The sequence below is a fragment of the Loxodonta africana genome, chromosome 4 (assembly GCF_030014295.1).
Source record: "Loxodonta africana isolate mLoxAfr1 chromosome 4, mLoxAfr1.hap2, whole genome shotgun sequence".
Classification (NCBI taxonomy): domain Eukaryota; kingdom Metazoa; phylum Chordata; class Mammalia; order Proboscidea; family Elephantidae; genus Loxodonta; species Loxodonta africana.
Window position 1 is genome coordinate 68,397,106 of NC_087345.1, and position 27,171 is coordinate 68,424,276.

At 39.4% G+C, this 27,171-nt stretch overlaps 1 protein-coding gene across 1 annotated transcript; it reads left to right on the forward strand.

The window, feature by feature from the left end:
- Positions 1-15,704: 15,704 nt before the first annotated feature.
- Positions 15,705-26,941, forward strand: IFNG (interferon gamma). Its single transcript, XM_003405186.3, has 4 exons — positions 15,705-16,226; positions 17,823-17,891; positions 17,986-18,168; positions 21,074-26,941. The coding sequence occupies exons 1-4, from the start codon at positions 16,113-16,115 to the stop codon at positions 21,206-21,208; spliced, it is 501 nt and encodes a 166-aa protein (XP_003405234.2). The 5' UTR covers positions 15,705-16,112; the 3' UTR covers positions 21,209-26,941.
- The last annotated feature ends 230 nt before the right edge of the window (positions 26,942-27,171 follow it).

Genomic DNA, 27,171 nt, shown 5'->3' on the forward strand with positions numbered 1-27,171 from the left:
ACAACATCGTTAACATCACACACAAGCAAAATTTTGCTGAAGATCATTCAAAGATGGCTGCAGCAGTATATCGACAGGGAACTGTCAGAAATTCAGGCCGGTTTCAGAAGAGGATGTGGAACCAGGGATATCATTGCTGATGTCACATGGATCCTGGCTGAAAGCAGAGAATACCAGAAGGATGTTTACATGTGTTTTATTGATTATGCAAAGGCATTTGACTGTGTGGATCATAACAAACTATGGACAACACTGCAAAGAATGGGAATTCCAGAACACTTAATTGTGCTCATGAGGAAGCTTTATATGGATCAAGAGGCAGTTGTTCGGACAGAACAAGGGGATACTGATTGGTTTAAAGTCAGGAAAGGTGTGCGCCAGGGTTGTATTCTTTCACCATACCTATTTAATCTGTATGCTGAACAAATAATACTAGAAGCTGGACTATACGAAGAAAAACGGGGCATCAAGATTGGAGGAAGACTCATTAACAACCTGCGTTATGCAGATGACACAACCTTGCTTGCTGAAAGTAAAGAGGACTTGAAGCACTTACTAATGAAGATCAAAGACTACAGCCTTCAGTATGGATTACATCTCAACATAAAGAAAACAAAAATTGTCACAACTGGACCAATGAGCAACATCATGATAAATGGAGAAAAGATTGAAGTTGTCAAGGATTTCATTTGCCTTGGATCCGCAATCAACAGCCATGGAAGCAGCAGTCGAGAAATCAAAAGATGCATTGCACTGGGCAAACCTGCTGCAAAGGACCTCTTCAAAGTGTCGAAGAGCAAAGATGTCACCCTGAAGACTAAGGTGTGCCTGACCCAAGCCCTGGTATTTTCAATTGCATCATATGCATGTGAAAGCTGGACAATGACTAAGGAAGACCAAAGAAGAGTTGATGCCTTTGAATTGTGGTGTTGGCGAAGAACATTGAATATACCATGGACTGCCAAAAGAAAGAGCAAATCTGTCTTGGAAGAAGTACAACCAGAATGCTCCTTGGAAGCAAGGATGGCGAGAGTGTGTCTTACATACTTTGGACATGTTGTCAGGAGGGATCAGTCCCTGGAGAAGGACATCATGCTTGGCAGAGTACAGGGTCAGCGGAAAAGGGGAAGACCCTCAACAAGATGGATTGACACAGTGGCTGCAACAATGAGCTCAAGCATAACAACGATTGTAAGGATGGCACAGGACCGGGCAGTGTTTCATTCTGTTGTGCATAGATAGGGTCGCTGTGAGTCAGAACTGACTCGACAGCACCTAACAACAACAACAACAACAGGCATTGCATAATTAAGGGTTACCTTGGCTGGAACAGAAAGGTTAAGAGCACAAGCAGTGTATTCAGATGATTTGCCCCTTATTAGCTGGATGACTTCGGGCAAGTTACTTAAGCTCTCTGGTCCTCATTTTTCTCCTCTATAAAATAAGAATAAATTTATCTTCCTTATGGTTTGTCAGAATTAAGTGAGATGATGGGCATAAAGCACTGGTCACAGGTAACTATTATTTACTATTAATATCATTATTTTTCCATTACTCGTCTGTCAGCTTGTCCTACTGTGGTGGCTTTTGTAGGTCTATGATCCTGGAAGCTGTGCCACTGGTATTTCAAATACTAGCAGGGCCACACATGGTGGACAGGTTTCAGTGGAGCTTCCAGACTAGGAAGAAAGGCCTGGAGATCTTCTTCCAAAAACTAGCCAATGAAAAGCAAATGGATCACAGCAGAATATTGTTAAATAGTGCTGGAAGATGAGTGCCCCTAGATTGGAAGTCACTCAAAATACACAGTGGCCACAATAATGGACTTGAGCACACCAACGATTGGGAAGATGGCCCAGGACCAGGCAACATTTTGTTCTGTTGTACATGGGGTCGCCATAAGTTGGAGGCAATTCAGTGGCAACTAATAACAACAATCATTATTTTTACTGGTAGAAATCTTTGGCTGCAAAAACTTCTGTCCTTTAACTATTTCACTGTTGTTAAAGACAGATTTTTGAGATTTTCTTGGCCTTAGCAGTCTTTATTCTGAAGTTATAAACCTTAGCAGTCTTTCTTCTGAAGTTATAAACCTTCAATTTGGTTGGCAACCAATGTCACAAAACAATATGTATATTAATTGTTTAATAAGAAACTAGTTTGCTCTGTAAACCTTCATCTAAAGTACAACAAAAAAAATTCTGCTTTTATCAAAGTTACACATGTACAGGCATCGCTGCTATAGCATTTTACATGTTTCCAAAAAACCTCATGTTCTGCAATATCTCAGACTAAAAATAACAGGGTCTATGGGGGAAACTAGGAGCTCTGGTGGTGCAGTGGTTAAGTGTTCAGGTGCTAACCAAAAGGTTGGCAGTTTGGATCCACCTCCTTGAAAACCCTATGGAGCAGCTCTACTCTGTCTTACAGGGTGGCTATGAATCAGAGTTGTCTCGACAGCAATGGATTTTTTTGGTGTGTGGGAAAACTAAGGAGCCTTGATAGTGCAGTGGTTAAAACACTCGGTTTCTAACCAAAACGTCGGCAATCTGAACCCACCAGCTGCTCCATGGGAGAAAGATGTGGTAGTCTGTTTCTATAAAGATTACCACCTTGGAAACTCTATGGGGCAGTTCTACTCTGTCCTATAGGGTCGCTATGAGTCAGACAGCAATTGACGGCAACTGTTTTTATTGCAAAAACTAGTGTTGGGGCGGATCATCAATACTCCCTGAACTTTGTCATCAGAGCATTAACAAAAATAATAAAAATAATAATTAAATTACCAGTATTGTTAAATCTCTAGGGAAATTTCCAAGTAACATTATAAGCAATCCTTTGCAGCCTTAAAACTGGGCTTGCTGCCTCCTCCATTGAGATGTAGGGTCTGGGGATGATTGCTCCTGATAGAAAGTATTCTCATCCCAGTAGAAAGTCTATCTGGGGCGTAGCCATCTTCGGTAACCCATTGTATTGTTACAGGAAGGAAAGTATTTACTGTTTCTTCATCTACACTTGGTGCTTCCCAGATAGTGGAAAGTTTAGTAATTTTTGAAGCCACTAAACCAACCACTACTTGCATCAAAGGAAAACACTTCCGTAACTCTTCAGCTTTTTCCTCCAGTCTTTAAATATTGCTAAGATTTTCTCTTAATTGTGAGAAAACTTGTTCTTGGTTGCCTTAAAACATTAACATGCTGGTCCAGTATGAATCCAAATGATTTTCACATTTTTATCAAGATCATTTCCCTCTTTGCCTATTGGATGTGTGGTAACCATACCCAATAAACACACAGCAGAAGAGGCAGTATAACAAGGAAAAAAATCAAACAGTCCTTTAAAGCTTATAACAAAAATCAGCAGATCCTCAAGCCATGAATTTCCACTGTTGAAATATACTCCTCCAAGGCAATCATTTTTTGAAATTTTTAGCTATTTCTACTTATCTTTATATCACTCCACCACCAGTCTGTCAGTTTGTCATACTGTGGTGGCTTGCATGTTGCTGTGATGCTGGAAGCTATGCTGCTGGTATTTCAAATACCAACAGGATCACCGAGGGTGCACAGGTTTTCAGTGGGGCTCCCAGACTAAGAGAGGCCAGGAAGAAAGATCTGGAGATCTGTTTCCAAAAATTAGCCGGTGAAAACCCTATGGATCACAACAGAATGTTGCCTCATATAGTTCTGGGAGATGAGCCTCCTAGGTTGGAAGGCACTCAATATACGCAGTGGTCACAATTAAGGGCCTGGGCATACCAATGGTAGTGAATATGGCACAGGGTCAGGCAACGTTTCACTCTGTTGTATATGTGGTAGCCATGTGTTGCAGCCAACTCAAAGGCAACTAACAAAAACAACAATTGTATCACTAATAATTTCTTACATTGCCTTTCTTTCATTTTACATAGCATCTCTACACTTCTTACTATAGAAAATCATGATTTAATGATCTTGCCCTTTAGGCTTACACTCAGTTTTTCCCCCTCCCCCATCTTCCCATTATAGCTGTATGATGGTTAGTTTTATGTGGCAACTTGGTAGGCCACTTATTTAGTCAAATGCTAATCTAGGTGTTGATGTGAAGATATTGTATAGACGTGGTTAACATCTATAATGAGCTGTCTTTAAGTGAAAAAGACTAGATAATCTAACCAGTCGAAAGGCCTTAAGAGCTAAACCTGAGGTTTTCCATAAAAAAAAAACAAAAAACAAACAGGTTGTCGTTGAGTGGATTCTAATTCATGGCAACCCTAAAGGACAGAGTAGAACTGTCTCGTAGGACTTCCAAGGAGTAGCTGCTGGATTTGAACTGCCAACCTTTTGGTTAGTAGCCTGAGCTCTAAACCTCTGCACCACCAGGGCTCCTGAGGCTTACCGGGAATGAAGAAACTCTGTCTCAAGATGACAGTGTCAACTCCTGTCCATTTTCCAGCTTGTTGACCTGCCCTGCAGATTTTGGACTTAAGATTGCAACATCAACCTCTACCTGAGTTTCCAGCCTGACCTACCCTACTGACTTCAGACTTGCCAGCTCATGAGCCAATTCCTTAAAATAGATCTCTATATTTACCATCTCCTATTGGTTCTCTTTCTTTGGAGATCCCTGATTGATACAAACTATATTATACTTTTTTTTGGTAAAAATTGTATTATTATAATTAGGTAAATATTATTCACAATATTTGTTGTACTCTGATTATTATTTTTTTTTCTTGTACTATGTTTTTCTTAAAGTTAATAGTTGGTGTTGTTTGATTGGTAGTCTTAGTTTTCCACGTATCTATCACTAACTACCCCTCTTCCCAAATCTCTGACAGGGGTGGAATTTCCCTTTAGGATGGGCAAAGACATTACTTACATTTTCTTCTTGGAGATAATTTTCATGGATACCTTACTTAGGGCTAGTTGCTGTTTAGGTTTGCTGCATGGTAGTCTTGGGACTTCCTTCTCAGTCATGCAGGAAAATCTCCTAGCTTCTTTCTTGTGTTTGGATCCTCTGTTTCCTGGATCCCAGGTCTTCTTATCCCTGGGTTCAATTTTTCATTTTGGTTAAACACTCCCTCAAGATATTTCATGAGAGACAGTATATGATAAATAACATTATGAGATCTTACATGAATAAAAATTGTCTTTATTCTAACACTTGTTGATAGCTTAGCTGAGTATGTAATTCTAGTTTAGGCATTTTTTTTTTTTAGTTTAGGTATTTAAAGGAATTGCTCCATTGACATCTAGCTTCCAGAATTGCTATTGAGAAATTTGATAACATCCTGCTTCCTTACTCTTTGTATGTGATCTGCTTTTTCTCTTTTGAACTTTGAGGATCTTCTCTGTATCTAAGATATTCTTACATTTAATGGTACCCTGGAATTTTTTTTTTTTTTTTTTTTTTCTGGGATACCTCTGTTTTTTCTCATTTTGCTGGGCAATCATCTCAGATTTTCATTTTGGAAACTCATGTTCTTAAATAATTTCCTTTGATAATTTTCTGCCTTCAATTATTTCTTTTCTCTTTCTGGAATTCCTGTTATTTAGGTGTTGGACTTCCTAAATCAATTTTTTAATTTTCCTAATTTTCTTTGTATTTTTCCACTTCTTTGTCACCTTGTTCCTTCTTAGAGATTTCTTCAATTTTGTTTTTAAATCTTCCACTGCTTTCTAAATTTCTGCTGCCATAGTTTTAAGTTCTAAGAGCTGTTTCTTCTACTCTGAGTGTGTCCTTTCATATTACATCCTCATTTGTTTTATGGATCTTTTCTTGCTGTTTTTTTCCCCTCTACATTGTTTTTTTTTTTTTTTTTCCCCTCCATGTTGTCTGTTTCCTTGAAGTTTATTTTCTTGGATTTTTTTTTTTTTTTTAACTTTGTCTTTTATCTTGAAGTGTTTCTCGAGATGTTCATTGTCAATGATGTTATGTTTAATAACGAAGTCCTATATATTGGATTGGGAGTGTCATACGCAAAGATGGGGCTTCTTGACTTATAGGCATCCTAGTACAGTGATCCTTGAAACTAGTAGGTAAACCTTAAATTCCAGTATATCTATTCTTTGGGGATGGGCAGTTTTCCCAGAGAAGAATCTTCTAGTCATCTGTCTGGAGGATATAAGCCTGATAGTAAGCATTCTGGGCTACCACCCTTCTGTCACTTTGTCATACTATGGTGGCTTGAATGTTGCTATGATGCTGGAAGCTATACCACTGGTATTTCAAATACCAGCAGGGTCACCCATGATGAACAGGTTTCAGCAGAGCTTCCAGAATAAGACAGACTAGGGAGAAAGCCCTGGTGATTTACTTCCAAAAATCAGCCAATAAAACTTTATGGATAAAAACAGAACATTGTCTAATAAAGTGCTGGAAGATGAGTTCTCTAGATCGGAAGGTACTCAAAATAAAAGGACATCATGTTTAATAAAGTAGAGGGTCAGCAAAAATGAAAGAAATCCTCAGCAAGATGGATTGACACAAAAGCCACAACAATAGACCCAAGCATACGAATGATAATGAAGATGGTGCAGGACTGGGTATTATTTTGTTAAGGTTGCCATGAATCAGAGCAGACTTGACAGCAACTATAGCAATAACAATAACAAGCATCCCGGAAGCCTAGTGATCTCATTGCTCAATATGATTAACCTTAAGTTCTAATCTTATCAAGGCACTCCACCTTCTCCTCAGCTGTGCTGGATATACTGAACCTTGCTAGAAAGTAAACTTTCAGCGGTCCACCAAGGTGTGGGAAGAGCAGTGGCCTGGATGACTGAACTGGAGGGTATCTAACTACATCTTCTATATACTTTCGACCTTCTGATTCTTTTGTGGCTCTGCAGTGTGAACTGCGTTTTATCTTGTTAAATCCCCCTATGCAGGTATTTGGTACAGTGGAGAAATCTAAAGTCACAGTCAGTTACCACTTGTTCAACCATCCTCCTTCCATGTTCTGTAACTTTATTGACATGTCTCACTTGTCGTAGGGGTTCTGAAAGACAATAGAGCTAACATGTATATTCAATTGCCATGTTTCATGTGAGTTCTTCAAGACATGTGACCTTCACTGTTACCGACACAATGCAAAAGAGAGCTGAAAGGCTTCACAGGGGCTTTTTTGGCCCTAGCTCAGAAGTGACGTACATTACTTTGGCTCAGAATTCATTGGCCATAATTAGTCACAAGACCCCATGTAACTGTGAAGTCTTTTGTTCCATGTGTCAGGAAGGAGATTATATCTGGATATTGGAAGACACTAGTGATGTTTACCACATATTTAGTCAACTATTACTATATGTAAGGTGTTGTACTTTTATACATGTTAGCCTAGTATACACTCATGAAATGCTCTGAGACAACTACTATTTGCATCACCATTTCATATACATGGAAACTGAAGCACAGAGAAGTTAAGTAACTCACTGAAAGTCACACAGATAATATGAAATAAAGTCATGATTTGAACTTGAGCAACCTGGATCCAGAACTTTTGTACTAAACTACTGGATTATATGGCCTCATACTCATAATTCACAAAAGTTTATTCAACAACAATTTTATAGCAGACACTGTGTTAGGTACATGGAAAAAATATGAAAGAATTTGTGCTGAAATACTAACAGAATTTATCTGTGGGTTGTAAGATCATAGGTGACTTTTTTTTTTTTCTTTTCTTGTGCTCTTCTGTGTGGTCTAGTCTCTTTTATTTAAAATGTCCCATACTATTTTTATAGCCATTAAATTATTTACATTTGAAAAAAAATAATGGATGAGAATTTGGTTCGGGTTACTTCATGAATTGGTTCAGGCTTTGGGGATACAGAAAGAATGACTTATCAACCCCAGGTAAAGAAAAGAAGATATATTCATTGGATGGTCATGGATTCAAAATTCCTCTTCCATGTAACCTGGGAAAATCTGAATCTGCCAGCCTGCTATATGGAACTCTATGAGGGAGAAAGAAGACTAAGTCTTCTTTAGAAAGGTGTGCATGTTTTCAAAGCTTAGTGCCATTTAGCGACCACCCAGAGGACAACTCACTTCTTGAGATCATTGGAAAAAAGGCATGTCCCCTGGAGAGTTAAATACAAGCTGTGAAAGATTATTCATTTCTTCCTTGCAAATTCTGTATATCTTTCAATTCTGTATATCTTCCTTGCAAATTCTGTATATCTTTCAAATTCTGTATATCTGTATACCTCAACTCACTAATGAAATTCCCCACCTTTTCCATCCTTCAGGCAATTATTTCTCTTTCAATTGCAAAATGTGCTAACTCTCTATCTCACCTAATTTTGGTCTTTAGTAATGTCATATTATTTATAAACCACAGTCATAGAAACATAAAATGTTAGAAGTGGAAGGAAACTTGGAGTTCATTGGATCTAACTCTTCATTTTAAACATGATGTAGCTGAGATTTAAAGCATGGGTAAAGGCTTTACTCAAAATACCACATCAAATTAGAAGCAGATTCAGGACCAGAATTTGGGATACCTTACACTTAGTCCAGACTTCTTTCTTTTATATTATTTCATAGGTTGTAAATTATTTTTTTCCCCCTCATACTAATTTCTTGGAGTAAGAAATCATGTCTCCTATTTCATTGTAATATGATAGAAGTCATTTAGAGGACCTAGGTCTAAAGAGACATAACCAGTTGCCCTTGAGTCAATTCTAACTCATGGTGACCCATGTGTATCAGAGTAGAACTGTGCTCCATAGCGTTTTCAATGGATGACTTTTTGGAAGTAGATTGCCAGGTTTTTCTTCCAAGGTGCCTCTGGGTGGATTTGAACCTCTAACCTTTCAGCTATTAGCTGAGTACATTAACTGTTTGCACCGTTCGGGGACTCTACGTCCCAGAGAGTAAGTAAACCTTTGCCCCAAGACAGAAAATAGGCAACAAAACATTTATGAATTGGTGGTTTTTTTTATTTTTTTTTTATCTAGATTTCACAGTTGAGGAGGATTCAGAGGTATATATCTGGACTTGGTAGGAAAGAATGCCATGGCTGACTAGTGATATCTACCATGAATCTACAAGGAGAGAATTCAATACAAGTGCTTTTTTTTTTTAAAATCTCTCACCAATAATCAGTGCTCTTCAACTTCTTGAATCCCACTAGGACAGGTATACAAGGAGAACAGAGGGAAAGTATGGATACCCACCAAGCTAATCAGATCAGAGGAATCAATGGTAGACACCAATGTGGTGACTTACGTTCCAGCCAAATTGTCTCACTGTTCTTTGTAACCTCTAAAACTATGGCATGTAGCAGGTGCTCAGTAAAGACTCGCTGATGGATTGAAATTAGGATACAGACAAATATTTTCACAACGGAACTGTCTCATCCTTTTTTTGGTAACCCCGTGTCAAAAAAAAAAAAAAAAAGGAAAGCTTGGAGGCATACTGCTGAAGAGCTATGGCTGCTAACCACCAGGTGCTCCTTGGAAACTCTAGGGGGGCAGTTCTACTCTGTTCTGTAGGGTTGCTATGAGTTGGAATCGACTCCACTGCAACGGGTTTGGTTTTTGTTGGTTTGGTGTCAAAAATGGAGCCCTGATGGTGCAGTGGATAAGAGCTCAGCTGCCAATCAGAAAGTTGGCAGTTTGAATCCACTCCATTGAGTGCCTTCCAACATATGGGGCAGTTCTACTCTGTCTTACAGGGTCGCTATGAGTCAGAATCAACTAGATGGCAATGGGTATGTCAAAAATAGTGCTTGGCACTTAGTAGGTGCTTTAAAACTTCTTGTGGAATGAAAATACAACCTTCAGAGTGGGGATTGTGGAGTTCTAGATTATCAATGAACAATCCCATCTGACATAAAATTGAAATATTTTAAGCCGATGACAGTACCACATCCGCATAATATGTCTCCCGTGTTCTTAGAACCACCCCTCAAAGTTTCCCAAACGGCACGAAAGAAAAAGGGGGATTCAGAAAACTCTCCTCTTAACATATGGGATTTGATGAGTCAAATCACGGGGAAAATCTGACTCCGTATAGACTTCCATTCGGTATGCGACGCTTCTTCCGCAGGCTCAGCTAGCGTGATGTCAGGAGTTCCGCCCGGGAGTCAACACAGCGTGGGGGAATAAATCCCAAACTGACTCACGCGCAGTGGAAGAAACCTACACCAAAACCTGGATGAGATAATTCGGTCATGAGTACTAGGGATCTGACTGCTGATCACAGAGGAAAAAGGGCAACCAAGGTGTGAGTTTTGTCTCACTGACTACCTACTCAGTTAATACTGAGGAGAGCGTGAGATACGATCGGAAGTCTTGCTGACGCTTAAAACACAGTATAGCCAATTTTCAGAAAGAAAGTCTAACTGAAAAGAAAAAAGAAAGTTATTAGTCCCCCTGTTTTAGTAATATGGTCACACCTTGTCTCCTGGTGGCTTTGCAAAGACTTTTAAAGGCTATCTTAGCGGTGAGTTATTCTGCAGTCTCAATGTTGGCTGAGCCAACAAAGTGTGAAACCTCTAGTTTGCATGTGCAACATGAGGTGGTTTACAGGCAGAAAAGAGAGAGAAACGTCTTCTTTGTTCGGCAAACTTGATGAGACAGGAAAAGATCATAAAAGGATATACTATTGTAGTGACAACATTAAAAGATGAAAATCAAATAGCAGGTTTTTTTTTTCTGACCTGGGATGCAAGAACGGCTGCATAATTAAAAGGGCCCAGTGCAAAATGAAAACACAGGCTCCTTGTCAAAAAATTATTTGGAATTTCAAGGTGGTGACAACAGATCATTAAACCAAGTGTGGGGCCTTTCCAAGTGCAGGGCCCTGTGAGAGCGTACAGGTTACATGCCCATGAAGCTGGCCCTGCTGACACATCTAGCTAAGAATTTAAAAACCTTTATTTGCAGTCCTATTCTTTCTTCAGAAATTCAAGCTTTACTATTACCTCACAAATTTTACAGAAACACAAAATCCTCAAAGCCAAAGCATGATGGTGTAATTATTTGAATTCACGTATCTACCATAGCTATGCTGTTGTTGTTAGGTGTCATCGTGTCGGTTTTTAACTCAGAGCGACCCCATGTTACAGAGTAGAACTGCCCATAGAGTTTTCTAGGCTATCATCTTTACAGGAGCAGATCACCAGGTCTTTCACCTGTGGAGCTGCTGGGTGGGTTTGACCCATCAACGTTTTAGCTAGCAGCTGAGCTCTTAACTGTTGTGCCACCAGGGCTTCTAACATAGCTATAACCAAAAAACCAAACCCGTTGTTGTCAAGTCAATTCCTACTCAAAGAGACCCTGTAGGACAGAATAGGCCTGGCCCAGTGTTTCCAAGGAGCACTGGGTGGATTCAAACTGCCGACATTTTGGTTAGCAGCCATAGCACTGAACCACTATGCTACCAGGGTTTCCAGCATAGCTATAGGAACATAAAATATACTTAGTGGATATTGATTAGCTGAGTCTAGAACTCAAATCCGGAAAGGATTTGAGTTCTAGACTCAGCTCTGCATTAACCAGTTGAAAGATCTTAGGCACATCAATTAGATTCTCTGGGCCTTGATTTGCAAAACTAAAAAGTAAGGGGTAGGCCATAGGTTATCTCCATTACCCATAATTCTTGGCTTTGGTAATGTCATCAACAGTTATTAGGGTTAGACTAAATAGACAATAGATAAGTGATAACTTTGGTGAAGGGTAAGACAGTACACAATACTGGTGAAGCCAGCACAATCTGTACAAGGCAAGGTCCCTTGGGACCGAATTGCTGGGCTGAGGGCTCTGGGGACCATGGTCTCAGGGGACATCTAGCTCAGTTGATGTAACATATAAAACACGTAATTATAAAAAAAAGTTCTACATTCTACTTTGATGAGTAGCATCTGGGGTCTTAAAAGCCTGTGAGTAGCCATCTAGGATGCTCCACTGGTCTCACCCTGTCTGGAGCATGGAAGAATGAAGAAAACTAAACACAGAAGGGAAAGATTAGTCCAAAGGACTAATGGACCACATCTACCAGGGCCTCCATCTAGACTAAGTGCAGTACGACTAGATGGTGCCTGGCTACTACCACCGACTGCTCTGACAGGGATCACAATACGAGGTCCCAGACAGAGCTGGAGAAAAATGTAGAACAAAATTCTGACTCAAAAAGAAAGACCAGACTTGCTGGCCTGACTGAGACTGGAGAAACCCTGAAAATATGTTCCCTGGACACACTTTCAGCTCAGTAATGAGGCCATTCCTGAAGTTCACCCTTCAGCCAAAGACTGAACAGGCCCATGGAACAAAACAAGACTAAAGGAGCGCACGAGACCAGGGACAAGGACTAGAAGGCAGGAGGGAAAAGGAAAGCTCATAATAGGGAACCCAAATTTGTGAAGGGAAAGTGTTGACATGCCGCGGGGTTATCAACCGATGTTATAAAACAATATGCAACAAAAACAAACTGTTTAATGAGAAACTAGTTTGTTCGGTAAAGCTTCATCTAAAATACAATAAAAAAAAAAGTTATTAGAGTTGGGATTTTAGTCATAGTAATCCTAAATATTTGACATATTGTAAGCATATTCTTAATGTATATCTGTAATTTTGAAAAGGCATTTTCAATGTATGAACACCCAGACGGCACATAATTCCCTGTTAGGGGTTCCACTATTCTTAATTTCTTACTCCCAACACCATAGCCCAATCGGTAAGTCCAAGGATAGGAGGAACTAATTTTTACTCCTTTTCAGAAAGTTGAGAATATTCCTTTCAGTATCTCAGGGCTTGGCCATTGGTTTCCTGGAAGGTACTGAGTGCCTGCGGTGTGTCTAATGACTTTTGTAAGGGCTTCTTGTCACTGCATCACCCTGTAAGCACATCCCCTGGACCGTATTTTTCCCTCATAGAGCTTTGTATGCACTAACGTAATTTCCACACTCTTTATTTAATTAACATGATGCTGTGGTCCCACAGATATATTTTCATACTGTGCAGATACATAGACATATATACAAAGTACATACATATATTTTTTGATCTTGTATAGACATACAAGGAGCCCTGGTGGCACAGTGGTTAAGCATTCAGCTGCTAACTGAAAGTTCTGTGGTTTGAACCCACCAGGCACTCCAAGGGGAAAAGATGTGGTGGTCTTCGTCCACAAAGATTACAGCCTTGGAAACCCTATGGGGAAAGCCTACTCTGCCCTACAGGGTCTCTATGAGTCAGAATTGACTCTACGGCAAAGGGGTTTGGTTTGGTATAGATATATATTTAAGTATGTATACCTATATATGTACAATGAAACCTGTGAGAGCTGGAACTCAGTGGAACTGCCTTGTTTTTTTGGGAGTCTTGCAAGTTTTCCACCTTTGACAGGCTGCAGTTTTACCACTTTTCTATTGTTCATTTTAGTAGAAAATATTGGCGTTTTCCTTCTCTGACAGGTTTCTGCCTTACACGAGTTCTGGCTTTCACAGGTTTTACTGTTTATCTATCGATCTATATGTCTGTCTATCTACCTATCTATATACCTACCTACCTATCTAATTGTTCTATCTCTCTATCAACCTACCTACCTGTCTACTTGTCTATGTATTGTCTATCTGTTCAAAGTGTATACAAGACCAAAATATATCTGATGGATCAAAATCTCATGTTAAACAAGTGAGGAATGTGGAAATTATGTTGTTGCATACAACACATATACTTTGAAGTAAAATTGTTGGTGGTTCAGAGATAGAATTCTCACCCTCCATGTGGGAGACCTGGGATCTATTCCCAGCCAAAGCGCTTCACGCACGGCCACCAACTGCCTGTCATTGGTGGCTTATGTGTTGCTATGTTGCTGAACAGTTTCCAGCAGAGCTTCTAGACTAAGATGGACTAGGAAGAGAAGCCTGGCAATCTACTTCTGGAAATCAGTGAAAATGTTATAGATCACAACAGTCAGAACTGCAACTGATCGTGGGGATAGTGCCGGACTGGGTAGCATTTTGTTCCATGTACATTGGGTCCCCATGAATCAGAGACCCACCTGATGGCAGCAACAAGCAAGCAACAACAGTATACTTTGAAAAGAGTCCCTGTCATGGATTGAATTGTGTCCCACCAAAATATCTGCCAACTTGGCTAGGCCATGATTCCCAGTGTTATGTGACTGTCTATCATTCTGTCATCTGATGTGATTTTCTTAAATTTTGTAAGCCCTATCTCTATGATGTTAATGAGATGGGATTAGCAGCAGTTATGTTGATGAGGCAGGACTCAATCTACAAGATTAGGTTGTGTCTTAAACTAATTTCTTTTGAGATATAAAAGAAAGGAGTTAGCAGAGAGACATGGGGACTTCTACCACCAAGAAAGCAGTGCCGGGAGCACAGTGTGTCCTTTGGACCTGTGGTTGCTGGGCTGAGAAGCTCCTTGACTGGGGAAGATTGATGACAAGGACCTTCCCCCAGAGCCGACAGAGAGAGAAAGCCTTCCCCTGAAGCCAGCACCCTGAGTTCAGACTTTCAGTTTCCTAGACTGTGAGAGAATGAATTTCTCTTTGTTAAAGCCATCCACTTGTGGTATTTCTGTTATAGCAGCACTGTATAAGCAAGACAGTCCTTCAAATAATTTTATGGACTTTTTCACATGTCTCGGTCATAAAATAAACCATGTTTTTGTCCCAGTCAGCAGGTGTCTTAGTTATCTAGTGCTGCTATAATAGAAATACCACAAGTGGATAGCTTTACCAAACGGAAGTTTATTCTCTCACAGTTTAGTAGGCTAGAAATCTGAACTCAAGTCAATTACAACTCATGGTAATCCCATTAGGCCCATTTTACAGGTAAGGAAACTGAGTCACATAAAAGTTAAGAAACTGACTCAAGATAACATAGCTAAATAGTAGTGGAGCCAGGATTCAAGTCTGCACCCATAATCACGATGTTCTAGTGCATATACAGGTAAAAATGCAAAGTGGACTGGAAGAGTAGAGGGCCTTCTGTTCCATCCCAAAGTATTGTGCTTCATGAATCAGTTATCAAGGGAAGAGGAAGTATCTTGTATTTGAATGGAAACAAAAAAAAGATTATCTATTATTAATGATTATTTAGAACAACTGGTTTTCTAGAGCTCTCCAGTACGGTAGCCAGAACTATACTCTCGAATATGGTAGCCACTATCTACATGTGATTATCGAGCATTTGAAATATAGTTAATTCAAATTGAGATGGGCCGTAGGTGCAAAATATACACCAGATTTAAAGCATCTAATACGAGAAAAAGAAAATAGAATTGTCTCATTAATGATTTTATATATTGACACATATTGAAATGATAATATTTTGCGTGTATTGGGTTAAATACGGTATATTTTATATTTTATTTTTACCTGTTTCTTTTCACTTTTGTTAATGGGGCTACTAGACAATTTAAAATTACCTATGTGGCTCATATTATATTTCTATTGGGCAGCACTGGTCTAAAGCAATTTGAAACTTGTGGTAGATATTTTACTAGCCAACTCTGATGAAGGTCTTCCTCACCACATTTGTCTTTTAAGCACATTCTTTCCTTGCTTTCTGGTTATTTGCAAGAAAATTTCTAAAAGGCACCCCCTTTGTGAAGGTTTGAGGGCCCTTAGAATTTCCTTTTTCACTTGTTCCCAACCACAAACAAATGATCAAGGTGCTCTGTGGATGAGGAGTCAACATTTTACACAGGCAAAAGGGAGAGGTGCAAAAAAAAAAAAAAAAAAAAATTCCAGTCCCTGAATGGTGTGAAGTAAAAGTGCTTTCAAAGGATCCCGCAAGAATGGCACTGGTGGACATAATGGGTCTATTTCATCGTCAAAGGACCCAAGGAGTCGAAAGGAAATTCTAACTACAACACCAAAATGCCACAAAACCATAGTTATTAATGCAAACTAACTAGCATCCCTGCCTATCTGTCACCATCTCATCTTAAAAAACTTGTGAAAAATACGTAATCCTGATGAGACTTCAATCGGGTATAAATACCAGCAGCTAAAGGAGATGCGGCACATTGTTCTGATCATCGGCAGATCAGCTATTAGGAAAGAAAAAATCAGCCAAGTCCTTTGGCCCTGATCAACTTTACACAGGAGCTACTAATTTCAGCGACTTTGGCCTAACTCTCTCTGAAACAATGAATTTTACAAGTTATATCTTAGCTTTTCAGCTTTGCATCATTTTGGGTTCTTCTAGCTGCTACTGCCAGGCTACTTTTTTGAAAGAGATACAGAACCTAAAGGAATATCTTGTAAGTATGACCTTTTAATAATACTTGCTTGTGGTTGAAAATGACTGACGGTGGACTGGCAGTTGTATCTGTGATACGCTGTTATCTCCAGCCCACAGTCATTTTGAGAAGACTAGGTGTTGTTAATTGTTGACTGGATGATCTAGATATTGTTTTAATCGTCTACTCAATTTGGAAACCCTGGTGGCATAGTGGTTAAGAGCTACAGCTGCTAACCAAAAAGTCAACAGTTTGAATCCACCAGATGCTCCTTGGACACCGTATGGGGCAGTTCTACTCTGTCCTATAGGGTTGTTATGAGTCAGAATCAACTCAGTGGCACGGGGGGCTCAATTTGCTGTGGAGACTTAGAAGGAATTCATGCCTTTTCCAAAAGATGGGCATAATATGGGAATAAAGCCTAATGATGTGTAGATAATTTTGTGGTGAGAATCCATTCATCGGTTGTGATAAATCAGGTAATTCATATATTGATAAAATTTATCAGTGGTTAAGCAATCAGCTGCTAACCAAAAAGTTAGTGGTTCAAACCTACCAGCGGGTCCATGGGAGAAAGATGTGGCAGTCAGCTTCCATAAAGATTACAACTTTGGGAATCCTATGGGGCAATTCTCTGTTCCATGGAGTCGCTATGAGTTGGGATTGACTCAATGGCAATGGGCTATCGGTTTCTGATTTCTCAGGTTACTATGAAAAGGTCATAAAAGCTCAAGATTAACACTTAAAAATGGTAATAGGAAACAATTTCTCAACTAAAGTAAAAGAAGATGAGGTTCTTAAAAACTTGGCTTAAAAAAAAATCACTTGGTACAGCTGTTTTTCTCCAGAAAGTGGTTTTAAAATTCTACTGCCTTATCTACATTTCCTGTAAACTATTCCTTAACTCAGTCATCCGCTGAGATTTTTTGGAGGACTTATGATTTTGGTTTACTGTTTTAAAAGTTTTTGTTCTGTTTTATGAGTTTCTTGTTCAATTTTATTTATAGTTAATGGAAATAGTTCTTGCACATTAAATATTTTACTTGTCATAAATTTAGCTATTATAGTAACAGCTGTTATGAAATATTCCCACATTCACAAACTATTTTATTCTCGCAAAATAAAATCAAGTCGTTTTCGTAGTGGTTTTTTTTTTTTTTTAACTCTCTTGCAAAAAAAAAGCCAACTTAATAGTGTCATATTGGAGGGCAGAGGTTGATGTTATACAGACCTGTGCCACAGGGGGCAGTGTTTTCTAATGGGATAGCTTTGCTGATTTTCTTTCTTTTTTTTTTTTTTTTTAACTAGGCCTGAAAAACTTTATTTAGCTTATTATAGTTATTTGAGACTCTTCAAGTATCACCAGCCTTATTGAGTTCATTTGTGACATTGCAATTTAAGGATTTCACTAGAAAATAAGAAAGCGAATAGAGCACAACAGCCTGGCTGTATCTACCATAACAGCTATTGGAAATAGTAAATTTTAGAACTAAACAGAAGGGTTGACAAGGAAATTAGTGAATATTATCAGCATCTGAGTTCAATAAAATTTTGAGTACATTCATAGGGCAGTTTATAGACTAACTGTAAACCAATTTTTTTCTTCTTTTTTTGTAGAATGCAACTGATTCAGATGTAGCGGATGGTGGGCCTCTTTTCATAGATATTTTGAAGAACTGGAAAGAGGTAAGCTGAACATTTCCATTAGGCTGACTTTCCTGCTGCTCATTTTTCTGGTGGATAAATTCACAGCATCCTCTCTGTACTCTTTTCTCCCAAGGACAGTGACAAAAAAATAATTCAGAGCCAGATCGTTTCCTTTTACCTCAAAATCTTTGACAACTTGAAAGACAACCAGGTCATCCAAGAGAGCGTGAAGACCCTTGAGGAAGACCTCTTTGTTAAGTTCTTCAATAGCAGCTCCAGCAAACGGGATGACTTCCTAAAAGTGATGCAAACTCCGGTAAAGTGCTCTTAATTCTTTTTTACTCTCAGATGGTAGAAATTAGCTACTGGGTACAATTATTAAAGCAATGAAATTAGTCCAGGGTGAAAACTCCTCCTTACTAATTCCAGTTGTGTTTTGAGTTTCTTTGCAAAGCCAATACAGGAGTCATACAAATTTGTAATTTGGAAAAATACTGGCATTGTGATTATTGCATAAAGACTGGAGAATGAACACATCTAAGGAGAAAAAAAAAAAAAAAGGAGAAAGTAGGTCAATAAATAGAGGAGACTATTGAGAAGTCCCTGGGTGGTGGAAATGATTAATGTACTCGACTGCCAACTGAAAGGTTGGAATTTGAGTCTACCCACAGGCTCCTCACAAGAAAGCCCTGGACATCTGTTTCCGGAAAATCACACATTGAAAACCCTGTGGAGCACAGTTCTACTCAGGCAAACATGGGGCTACCAGGAGTTGGTGTTGACTCTACATCAACTGTTTTTTTTTTTTTGAGAAGTAATTCTCTCATTGCCCCTTGTTTATGTGATGGAAATTCTCCTACATTGTATGGGAGGCAACAAGTGTTAGTGGAAAGAGCAGTGGGAGGGGGTGAGAAGATTTGCATTCTCCCCCCAGCTCTGCCACCAAGGGACTGTGTGACCTCAGATGAATCACATGGCCTGTTGGGGCTCAGTTTCCTCATCTTAAAAAGAAACATATTGGGCTCACTACAGAATTTCTGTGGTCTCCTTTGCCCTACAACTCTACAATGCCACACATACAAAGGGAGAATGAGATAGAAGAGAACTAAGACCTTCGAAAGGAGCATTGGTGACCCAGTGGTTAAGTGCTCAGCTAGTAACTGAAAGGTTGATGGTTCAAACCCACTACCCACTCCATGGGGAATATATGTGGCAGTCTGCTTCCATTAAGATTTACAGCCTTGGAAACCCTAAAGGGTAGTTCTACTCTATCCTATAGAGTCGCTATGAGTCAGAATTGTCTTCATGGCAACGGGTTTGGTACCAAAGGCCTTTGAGGAGGCACTAGGGGGCATCCCACTGACAGGCTCTGGTTAGCCTCTCAGATTGTGCAACCCAAACTAAAGGCGAGGATGTTTGTTGTTTGCTTGTTTTTAGAGAGAGAGAGAGAGAGACTTTATACCTTATGAAAGAATTATTTTGTTAACTTTTGGATACAAGACCCTCTCAGCTAAAGAAACACTCATACTCCAAAGCTTTATCTCCTGAATTTGTCTTGAATCTTCAGTTAAGACTTCTAGAGGCTGAAAGATAGCTTTGAAGCATAAAAACAACTCTTAATTTTCAAAGCTTTATCCAGGCCTCCAGATTCATCTGAGTTTGGCTTTGACATAAATGGGCCTAAACAGGAGCGACAGGAGTCCTGTTAGGACCTGTTCTCTCGGGATTTGTGCCCACCTTTCACCCTACCTGGGTCTGCCTCTCTCCCAACCCCACCCCTCGTGTAAGCCCTCAGGAACCAAAATAAGTGCTTGCTCTTTAGGATTTCTGTAGTCTCCAGGACTTTAGGTAGTGAGATGATGTCTTGGAAAACTTATAGAACTGTACTGCTTTCCACCAATACAGAGTTTTACAGTGTTCAGCAGATTTCCTGCGGCCAGAGGCTAGAGGCTGAGACAGCACTGGTCCCAACCCAGTAATGCCCCCAATCCTGCATGAATTTCTTAGCTTCTTGGCAATGTTTTGAACACTGGAGAGTGAAATTTGTCACTTACAAATGCACAGCCAGTAGAGAGGTCTATGCTGCTATAATTGTGCCTTGCAAATGAAAATATCTGTTGGTTCCCCTTCCTTCTGAAAGCTCCAGGCTACCTGCTTCATGATGGGCAATCCTGAGTGAGCTCTCAACAATTGTCCTCTTTTACTCAATTACTAACATATATTAGGCAAGTTATACCCTTTTAATAATTAGTTGCTGTTGTCTAGACACCTTAGTCATTCTCAGAAATGTGGCAATGTGACCGCAGTGTTTCCAGCACTGGTAGAGCTAAGATGAAAGTAAATGGTTCTCAGTTTTTTAAACATGAAATCACCTAAATGGTCCTATTGGTTAGAGAGAAGAATTGCAAATAGTTCCAAGAAAGCTGAGTACAGGAGAATTTTGCTATAATTCCTAATTTTAAATGTTATATATCAGTAAATATTGATTATTGCATATGACTATGATGATTTTTAATCACATTATAGTAATGATGAGACCAATCTAATTGTAGAGAAATTAAAAATGATAGTTTTCATGTGTCTTGGACTTGGTGTCTACAAAATACTTAATCTATAGCAATGGTTCTCAAACTACAATGGTTATCAGAAGTGCCTGGGGAATTTAGTGAAGGCACTAAGGCTCAGTCAGGCTTCACGCACCTGGGTCTCCAGGTTATTCTTGTACACATCAGAGTTGAGAACTACTCATTTGATACAGCAAAGACTAAAATATAAAAGGTGACAGGATTAGTAGAGAGCCAAAAGGTCATTTAGTATAATCTCCTCATGTTTAGACAATAAAACAAAGGTTCAGAGATGTAAAGTGGCTTTTTCAAAGTCACAGAGTTATTGCATGCACAGGATTCAAACACACATTTTCCCCTTTTATATCTCAGGGCTCTTTTCGCTACATACTTTTGAGAATTCCACTGAAGTAAATTCAAGGATATGTGATGTGTCCCATCATATCATTGCACAATTAGCTATTTAATTGTAATTTTAGCTTTAACTGCTGAAGAAATCAACACTGTATGTTAAAGTAATACGTTACTAGTGAGAGTCACCTGTTTTTTTAATTTTGAAGGAATACTTCCATTTTCACTGAGCATAGCACGAACATGAACAGCTGAGTATCTTAATGCCTGGAATTAATTTTGCTGTTTTTTTTTTTTCCCCAATAGGTAAATGACCGGAACATCCAGCGCAAAGCCATAAGTGAGCTCGCCAAGGTGATGAATGACCTGTCACACAGACCTACCGGGTCAAAACGAAAAAGGAGACAGTATTCGTTTCGAGGCCGGAGAGCATCAGAATAATGGTCATCCTGCCTACAATATTTGAATTTTTAAATCTAAATCTATTTATTAATATTTAATATTTTACATTATTTATATGGGGAATATGTTTTTAGACTGAATCAAAGATGTATTTATAATGACAACTTTTATGTAATGAAAATTAATATCTATTAATATATATATTATTTATAATTCCTGTATCCTGTGACTATTTCACCTGACCCTTTTTATCTGACTAACTAGGCAAGACTATGTGATTGTAAGGTTTTTATCTTAGGGGCCAGCTAGGTAGCTGGTTTGAGCAAGGCATTGTGGGTTGTACATTTATTTCAATTGATGATACAATGAGTGTTTACAAATGGTACCATCCAGCTGCTGCCTGTTTAGAACATGTCTGCATGCTAAGCCTTTAATAGTATATCAGATAGCGCTTGAATGTGTCAGGTGATATGACCTGTCGTCCCCTGATAAAAACATAGAATCTCATGTGATTTCATGCCTGGTGCTTCAGAATATTGTTGACAACTGTGCCTCCCAATGAAAAGTAACTCATTTATTTAATATATATGAATAAAGTATAATTTTGCAACTATTTATGCTGTATCAGACTTTTTCTAAGTGAAGGCTGGGGGGAATGAAATATATAATGAATTAGTAGGAGGAATGTCATTTTTCCCCACGGAAATTTTAAAAGTGGACCCCTAAATCCACCCCCACAAATAAACCCACGGCCATTTAATTGATTCCAACTCATAGAGACCCCAGAGGGTTTCCAAGGCTGTAAATCTCTGAGGAAGCTGACTGCCACATCTTTCTTCCTCAGACCCACTGGTGTTTTTGAACCACCAGTCTTCCGGTTAGCAGTCAATGACTTTAACTATTGTACCACCAGGGCTCCTTAAAATTAGATTAAACCCAACCCAGAAAATTAGATTAAGCCCCATTAAAAGCAGTGCTTCTTTCCATTGACAATTTTGGGGGCTTTCACTACTTTACTTGGCAGCTGTTTGAATTATCTTTCCATGCTTATCTTGGCACATAAGGCTTCATTTCTAACCTCTCCCCAGTCCCTGCCCTACCCCTCTTCTTGCCCTTACCCTCCCCCACTCCCACCCTGAGCAAACAGCCTTAGGTATGGGATGTTCAGCGTGAGATCTATATAGAAAGGACTAATTTGGAATCAGGGTTCTGTCATTACAAGAAGCATGATCTTTAATGAATTATTTATGTTCTCTAAGCTTCTTTGTCTGAAAAAGAATAACTATGCCTTCCTCATTATGTTATGGAAGCAGTTCATTCTCTTACTCAAGAAATGTGCCTGGTGCTGTTCCAGGTGCTGAAGATACCTTAGTAAACAAAATAGGCAAGGATCTCTGGCCTTGTGGAGTTTAAAATTTAGCAAGAAGGAGATAGGCAATAAACATAATAAGTCAGTAAATTGCATGGTATGTTAGATGGTGAAAAGTCCTATGGAAAAAAAAGTAAAAGTAGACAGGATGGGAGAATTGGGAATACTATAAGTGAGGTGGGGTGGGAGGGTTAGAGGTTTAAATAGGAGGGCTATAGATGGTTTCATTGAAGAGGCGATACTTGAGGAAGCACTTGGAAGAGGTAAGGGAGGTAGCCATTTGGATTCCAGGGATTAGGATGTGGACATTTCTGGGGGGCCATTATTCAGCCTACTACAGGGAATAATGAAAAGCAAAGATGTCACCTTGAAGACTAAGGCACACCTGACCAAGCCATGGTGTTTTCATTTGCCTCACATGCTTATGAAAGCTGGACAATGAATAAGGAAGACCGAAGAAGAATTGACGCCTCTGAATTGTGGCCCTGGAGAAGAATAATATTCACGGTATATTCATACCATGGACTGCCAAAAGAATGAACAAATCTATCTTGATAGAAGTACAGCCAGAACGCTCCTTAGAAGCAAGGATGGTGAGACTTCGTCTAACATACTTTGGAAGTTTATCAGGAGGGACTGATCCCTGGTGAAGGACATCATGCTTGGTAAAGTAGTGGGTCAGTGAAAAAGAGGAAGACCCTCAATGAGATGAATTGACACAGTGGCTGCAAAGATGGGCTCAAGCATAATGATGATTGTGAGGATGGCGCAGGACTGGGCAGCGTTCCATTCTGTTGTACACAGGGTCGCTATGAATTGGAACTGACTCAATGGCACCCAGCAACAACAGGGAGGCAGCCCAGTTTGGTAAGTCAGAACTTCAGCCGCCGAGGAGGGCACCCATGTAGAAGAACGGCCTGTAGTGGAGTGGGGTGTGAGAGTTCACGCAGGATAAGAAGGATGTCCATGGAATGGGCCCAGTGTGGGGGGTCAGAGCCTGAGTGAGGCAAGGAGGCGTTCACATGGGGGAAGGTTGATTAATTAAGTAGATATATTAAGAATAAAGGGAACCAAGTTTCTTACTGTTGGAGAAGGAAGTCACAATTATAGAAAGAGAAAATTAGAATAAACTCTATGATATTGAATGGGAATTGGATGTATCAGTATAAACCTATGATGTGTATATCGATATATTGTATAAATACTTGTAGATATACATACATAGACATATACATATATAGCAAAAAACAAAGTGAGAGAGAAATAAATAATAAGTGTAGATATATGTCTGTTTGTATGTATATCCCCTAGCTCTGTTCATTGACAGGGTCTGGAAGAAACAACACCAAAGTGACTTTGAGAATATCTACTATCCAGATAGATCTTGGCTTCTTAATACCATTCTCTGCTAAGAGAAACCAGGGTGCCTTGGAGAGTTGGTATTTCCAGGGCTGAAGTAGGGAAAGTACAAGATGAGTCCTATCGTACTAGAAAGCCAGAAGTGCTCAGAGAATGATGGAGGCATGTTGAAAGGCACAGAAGCTATCTTGATGGGGCTCCCAGTGGCCAAATCTGGAACAATTTGAACATCAAAATAAATAGTGATAGTAATGTGTTTTAAACAATCGAATAAAATAAGAAACCATTTATATCAGGTAGATACTGATCTAAATGAGTAAATGAAGGAATGGATATTTATATAATTTCAAGATACCTCTCTACAAAATATTAATCACAAATGGGAAAAGAGTAATTTTGTAGGAGAAGCCTAGCAGACGTCATCCTTATAACGAACATATAAATAAACATCACTAGCAATGGAATAAATAAAAATTATATGCTCCCGGTAAGATACAATTAAATGAATACAGAATCCTTTCTGTGATATCTCTGCCAAAGATACAAATTTAATTATGAGAAAATATCATATGACCCCAATCTGAGGGGCATTAAAAAAAAAAAGCAACTAGTCTGCAGTCTTTAAAAGTATCAAGGTTATACATGTCAAGCCAAAAAACCAAACCAAACCTGTTGCTATTGAGCCAATTCTGAATCACGGTAATCCTGTAGGACAGACTAGAACTGCCCCATAGAGTTTCCAAGGAGAGCCTGGTGGATTCGAACTGCTGACTTGTAGGTCAGCAGCTGTAGCACTTAACCACTATGCCACCAGAGTTTCCATGTACATCAAGGAAAAAGTAAAAATTGAAGAACAGTTCTTATTGAAATAGATAGTAGAGACTTGACATTTAAACACAATATGAGATTCTAAAATGAATCCATTTGCTCTAAAAAGCACCTTTAGGACAATTGATAAAACTTGAATGGCAACTGAGGATTGTTGTTAGGTGCCATCGAGTTGGTTCCAACTCATAGTGACCGTATTATGTACAACAGAACAAAACACTGCCCAGTCCTGTGCCATCCTCACAATCATTATGCTTGAGTTCGTTGTTGCAGCCACCATGTCAATCTATCTTCTTGAGGGTCTTCCTCTTTTTCACTGGCCCTCTACTTTACCAAACGAGATGTCCTTCTCTAGGGGCTGATCCCTCCTGATAACACGTCCAAAGTAAGTGGGACGAAGTCTCGCCATCCTTGCTCCTAAGAAGCATTCCGACTGTACTTCTTCCTAGACACTTTTGTTCATTCTTTTGGCAGTCCATGGTATATTCAATATTCTCTGCCAACACCACAATTCAAACGCATCAGTTCCTCTGTGGTCTTCTCAAGCTGCCTTTCGAAATCTTCTATGCAGCTCTTTTATTTCATCATTTCTTCCTTTCGTTCCAGAGCAAGTTTCAGAGTCTCTTCTGACATCCATTTTTGCCTTTTCTTTTTTTCCTGTCTTTTTAATGACCTCTTGCTTTCTGCCTGTATGATATCCTTGATGTCATTCCACAGCTCGTCTGGTCTTTGGTCATTAATGTTCAACATGTCCAATCTGTTCTTGAGATGGTCTCTAAATTCAGGTGGAATTTGCTCAGGGTTGTACTTTGGCTCTCTTGGACTTGTTCTAATTTTCTTCGGTTTCCAACTTCAACTTGAATCTGAGGATTAGATGGTAGTAATATGTTAATAGGAGCCCTGGTGGTGAAGTGGTTAAGACTGCAGCTGCTAATCAAAAGGTCAGCAGTTTGAAACCACCAGCTGCTCCTTGGAAACCCTATGGGGCAGTTTTACTGTTTTTTTATGGTGCTGCTATGAGTTGGAATTGACGCAAAGGCAATAGGTTTAATAGGTAAATTTCCTGATTTTGATAGTTATACCATGGTTATGCAGCACACATTAACTTGTGTGTTGGAGTCCCTGGATGGTACAAAATGTTAACATGTTTGGCTGCTAACCAAAATGTTGGAGGTTCAAGTCCACCCAGAGATGCCTCAGAAGAAAGGCCTAGTAATCTACTTAAAAAAAAATCAGCCATTGAAAACCCTGTGGAGCACAGTCCTACTCTGACACACATGGGGTTGCCATGAGTTGGAGTCTATTTCACAGCAACTGGTTTTAGTAAATGCGTATGAGAGTATTCAAGAGTAACGGGGAACCAGGTCAGCAACTTACTGTCAACTGAGTCAGGGAAAAAAAGTTGTTCCAACTCTTCTGTAAGTTTGTGATTGTTTCACAATAAAAATATATAAAAAGTCACTGTGAGATTATTTCAGAGTCACAGGCTAGTGAGGCCTAAAAGGCTCTGGTTACTTTATTCCAATCATACTACTTAGAATTTTCCATATATACCTGTGTCACACTGAATTTTCCCAGTATCACCACCTATATGTTTAGCCCATCCCAGTGCTCTTCTTACAATGTGACTGACACTCCTCCTACTGATAGGCAATGTCTACATCCCTTCCCTTAATACTGGACAGGGACTTGGGACTGTCCCTACCAATGGAGTGCAATGGACATGATGTTATGTGATTTCTAAGTCTAGGGTTCAGCTTCTGCCTGACTTTTACTGTGTTAATACACTTGCCCATGGAACCCACCATCATGTGTGAAGTTCAGACTGCATGGGGAAGCCATGTTTGAATATTCTGGCCAATAGTCCCAGCAAGGCTCCCAGCCAACACCAGCATCAACTACTAGACATGTGAGTAAGTATGCCTTTGGATGATCCCAGCTTCAAGCATTGAGTCTTCCAGATGAGGCCTCAGACAACAAACTGCTTGTGATAAAAAAAAGAAAAAAAAATCATTCCTGACTTCCAGTTTTAGCTCTGACATGTAAAGAGGTTGGAAGTTGCCACTCTAATCCTTAAAACTAGAAAAAGCTGAACAAATTGGAAATCAACGACTTTTCTTCAATCTACCAGAAAGCTCAGTTTGTAAGAGAAACAATCACTTTGAAATCTGGAAAGACAGGCAAATCTGAAAGAAGCCATGGTGGCATGATGGTTAAGAGCTTGGCTGCTAACAAAAAGGTTGGCAATTCAAACTCACCAGCTGCTGCCCTGGAGAAAAGGACCTGGCTCTGGGAAAGATTATAGCCAAGAAAACCCTGTGGGGCAGTTCTACTCTGTCATATAGGATCACTATGAGTTGGGATCAGCTTTATGGCACACAACAACTGGTGAATCCAGACAGTCATGGTAGAAATCTGTTTACATGAAACAGAAGTAACTGGAGCC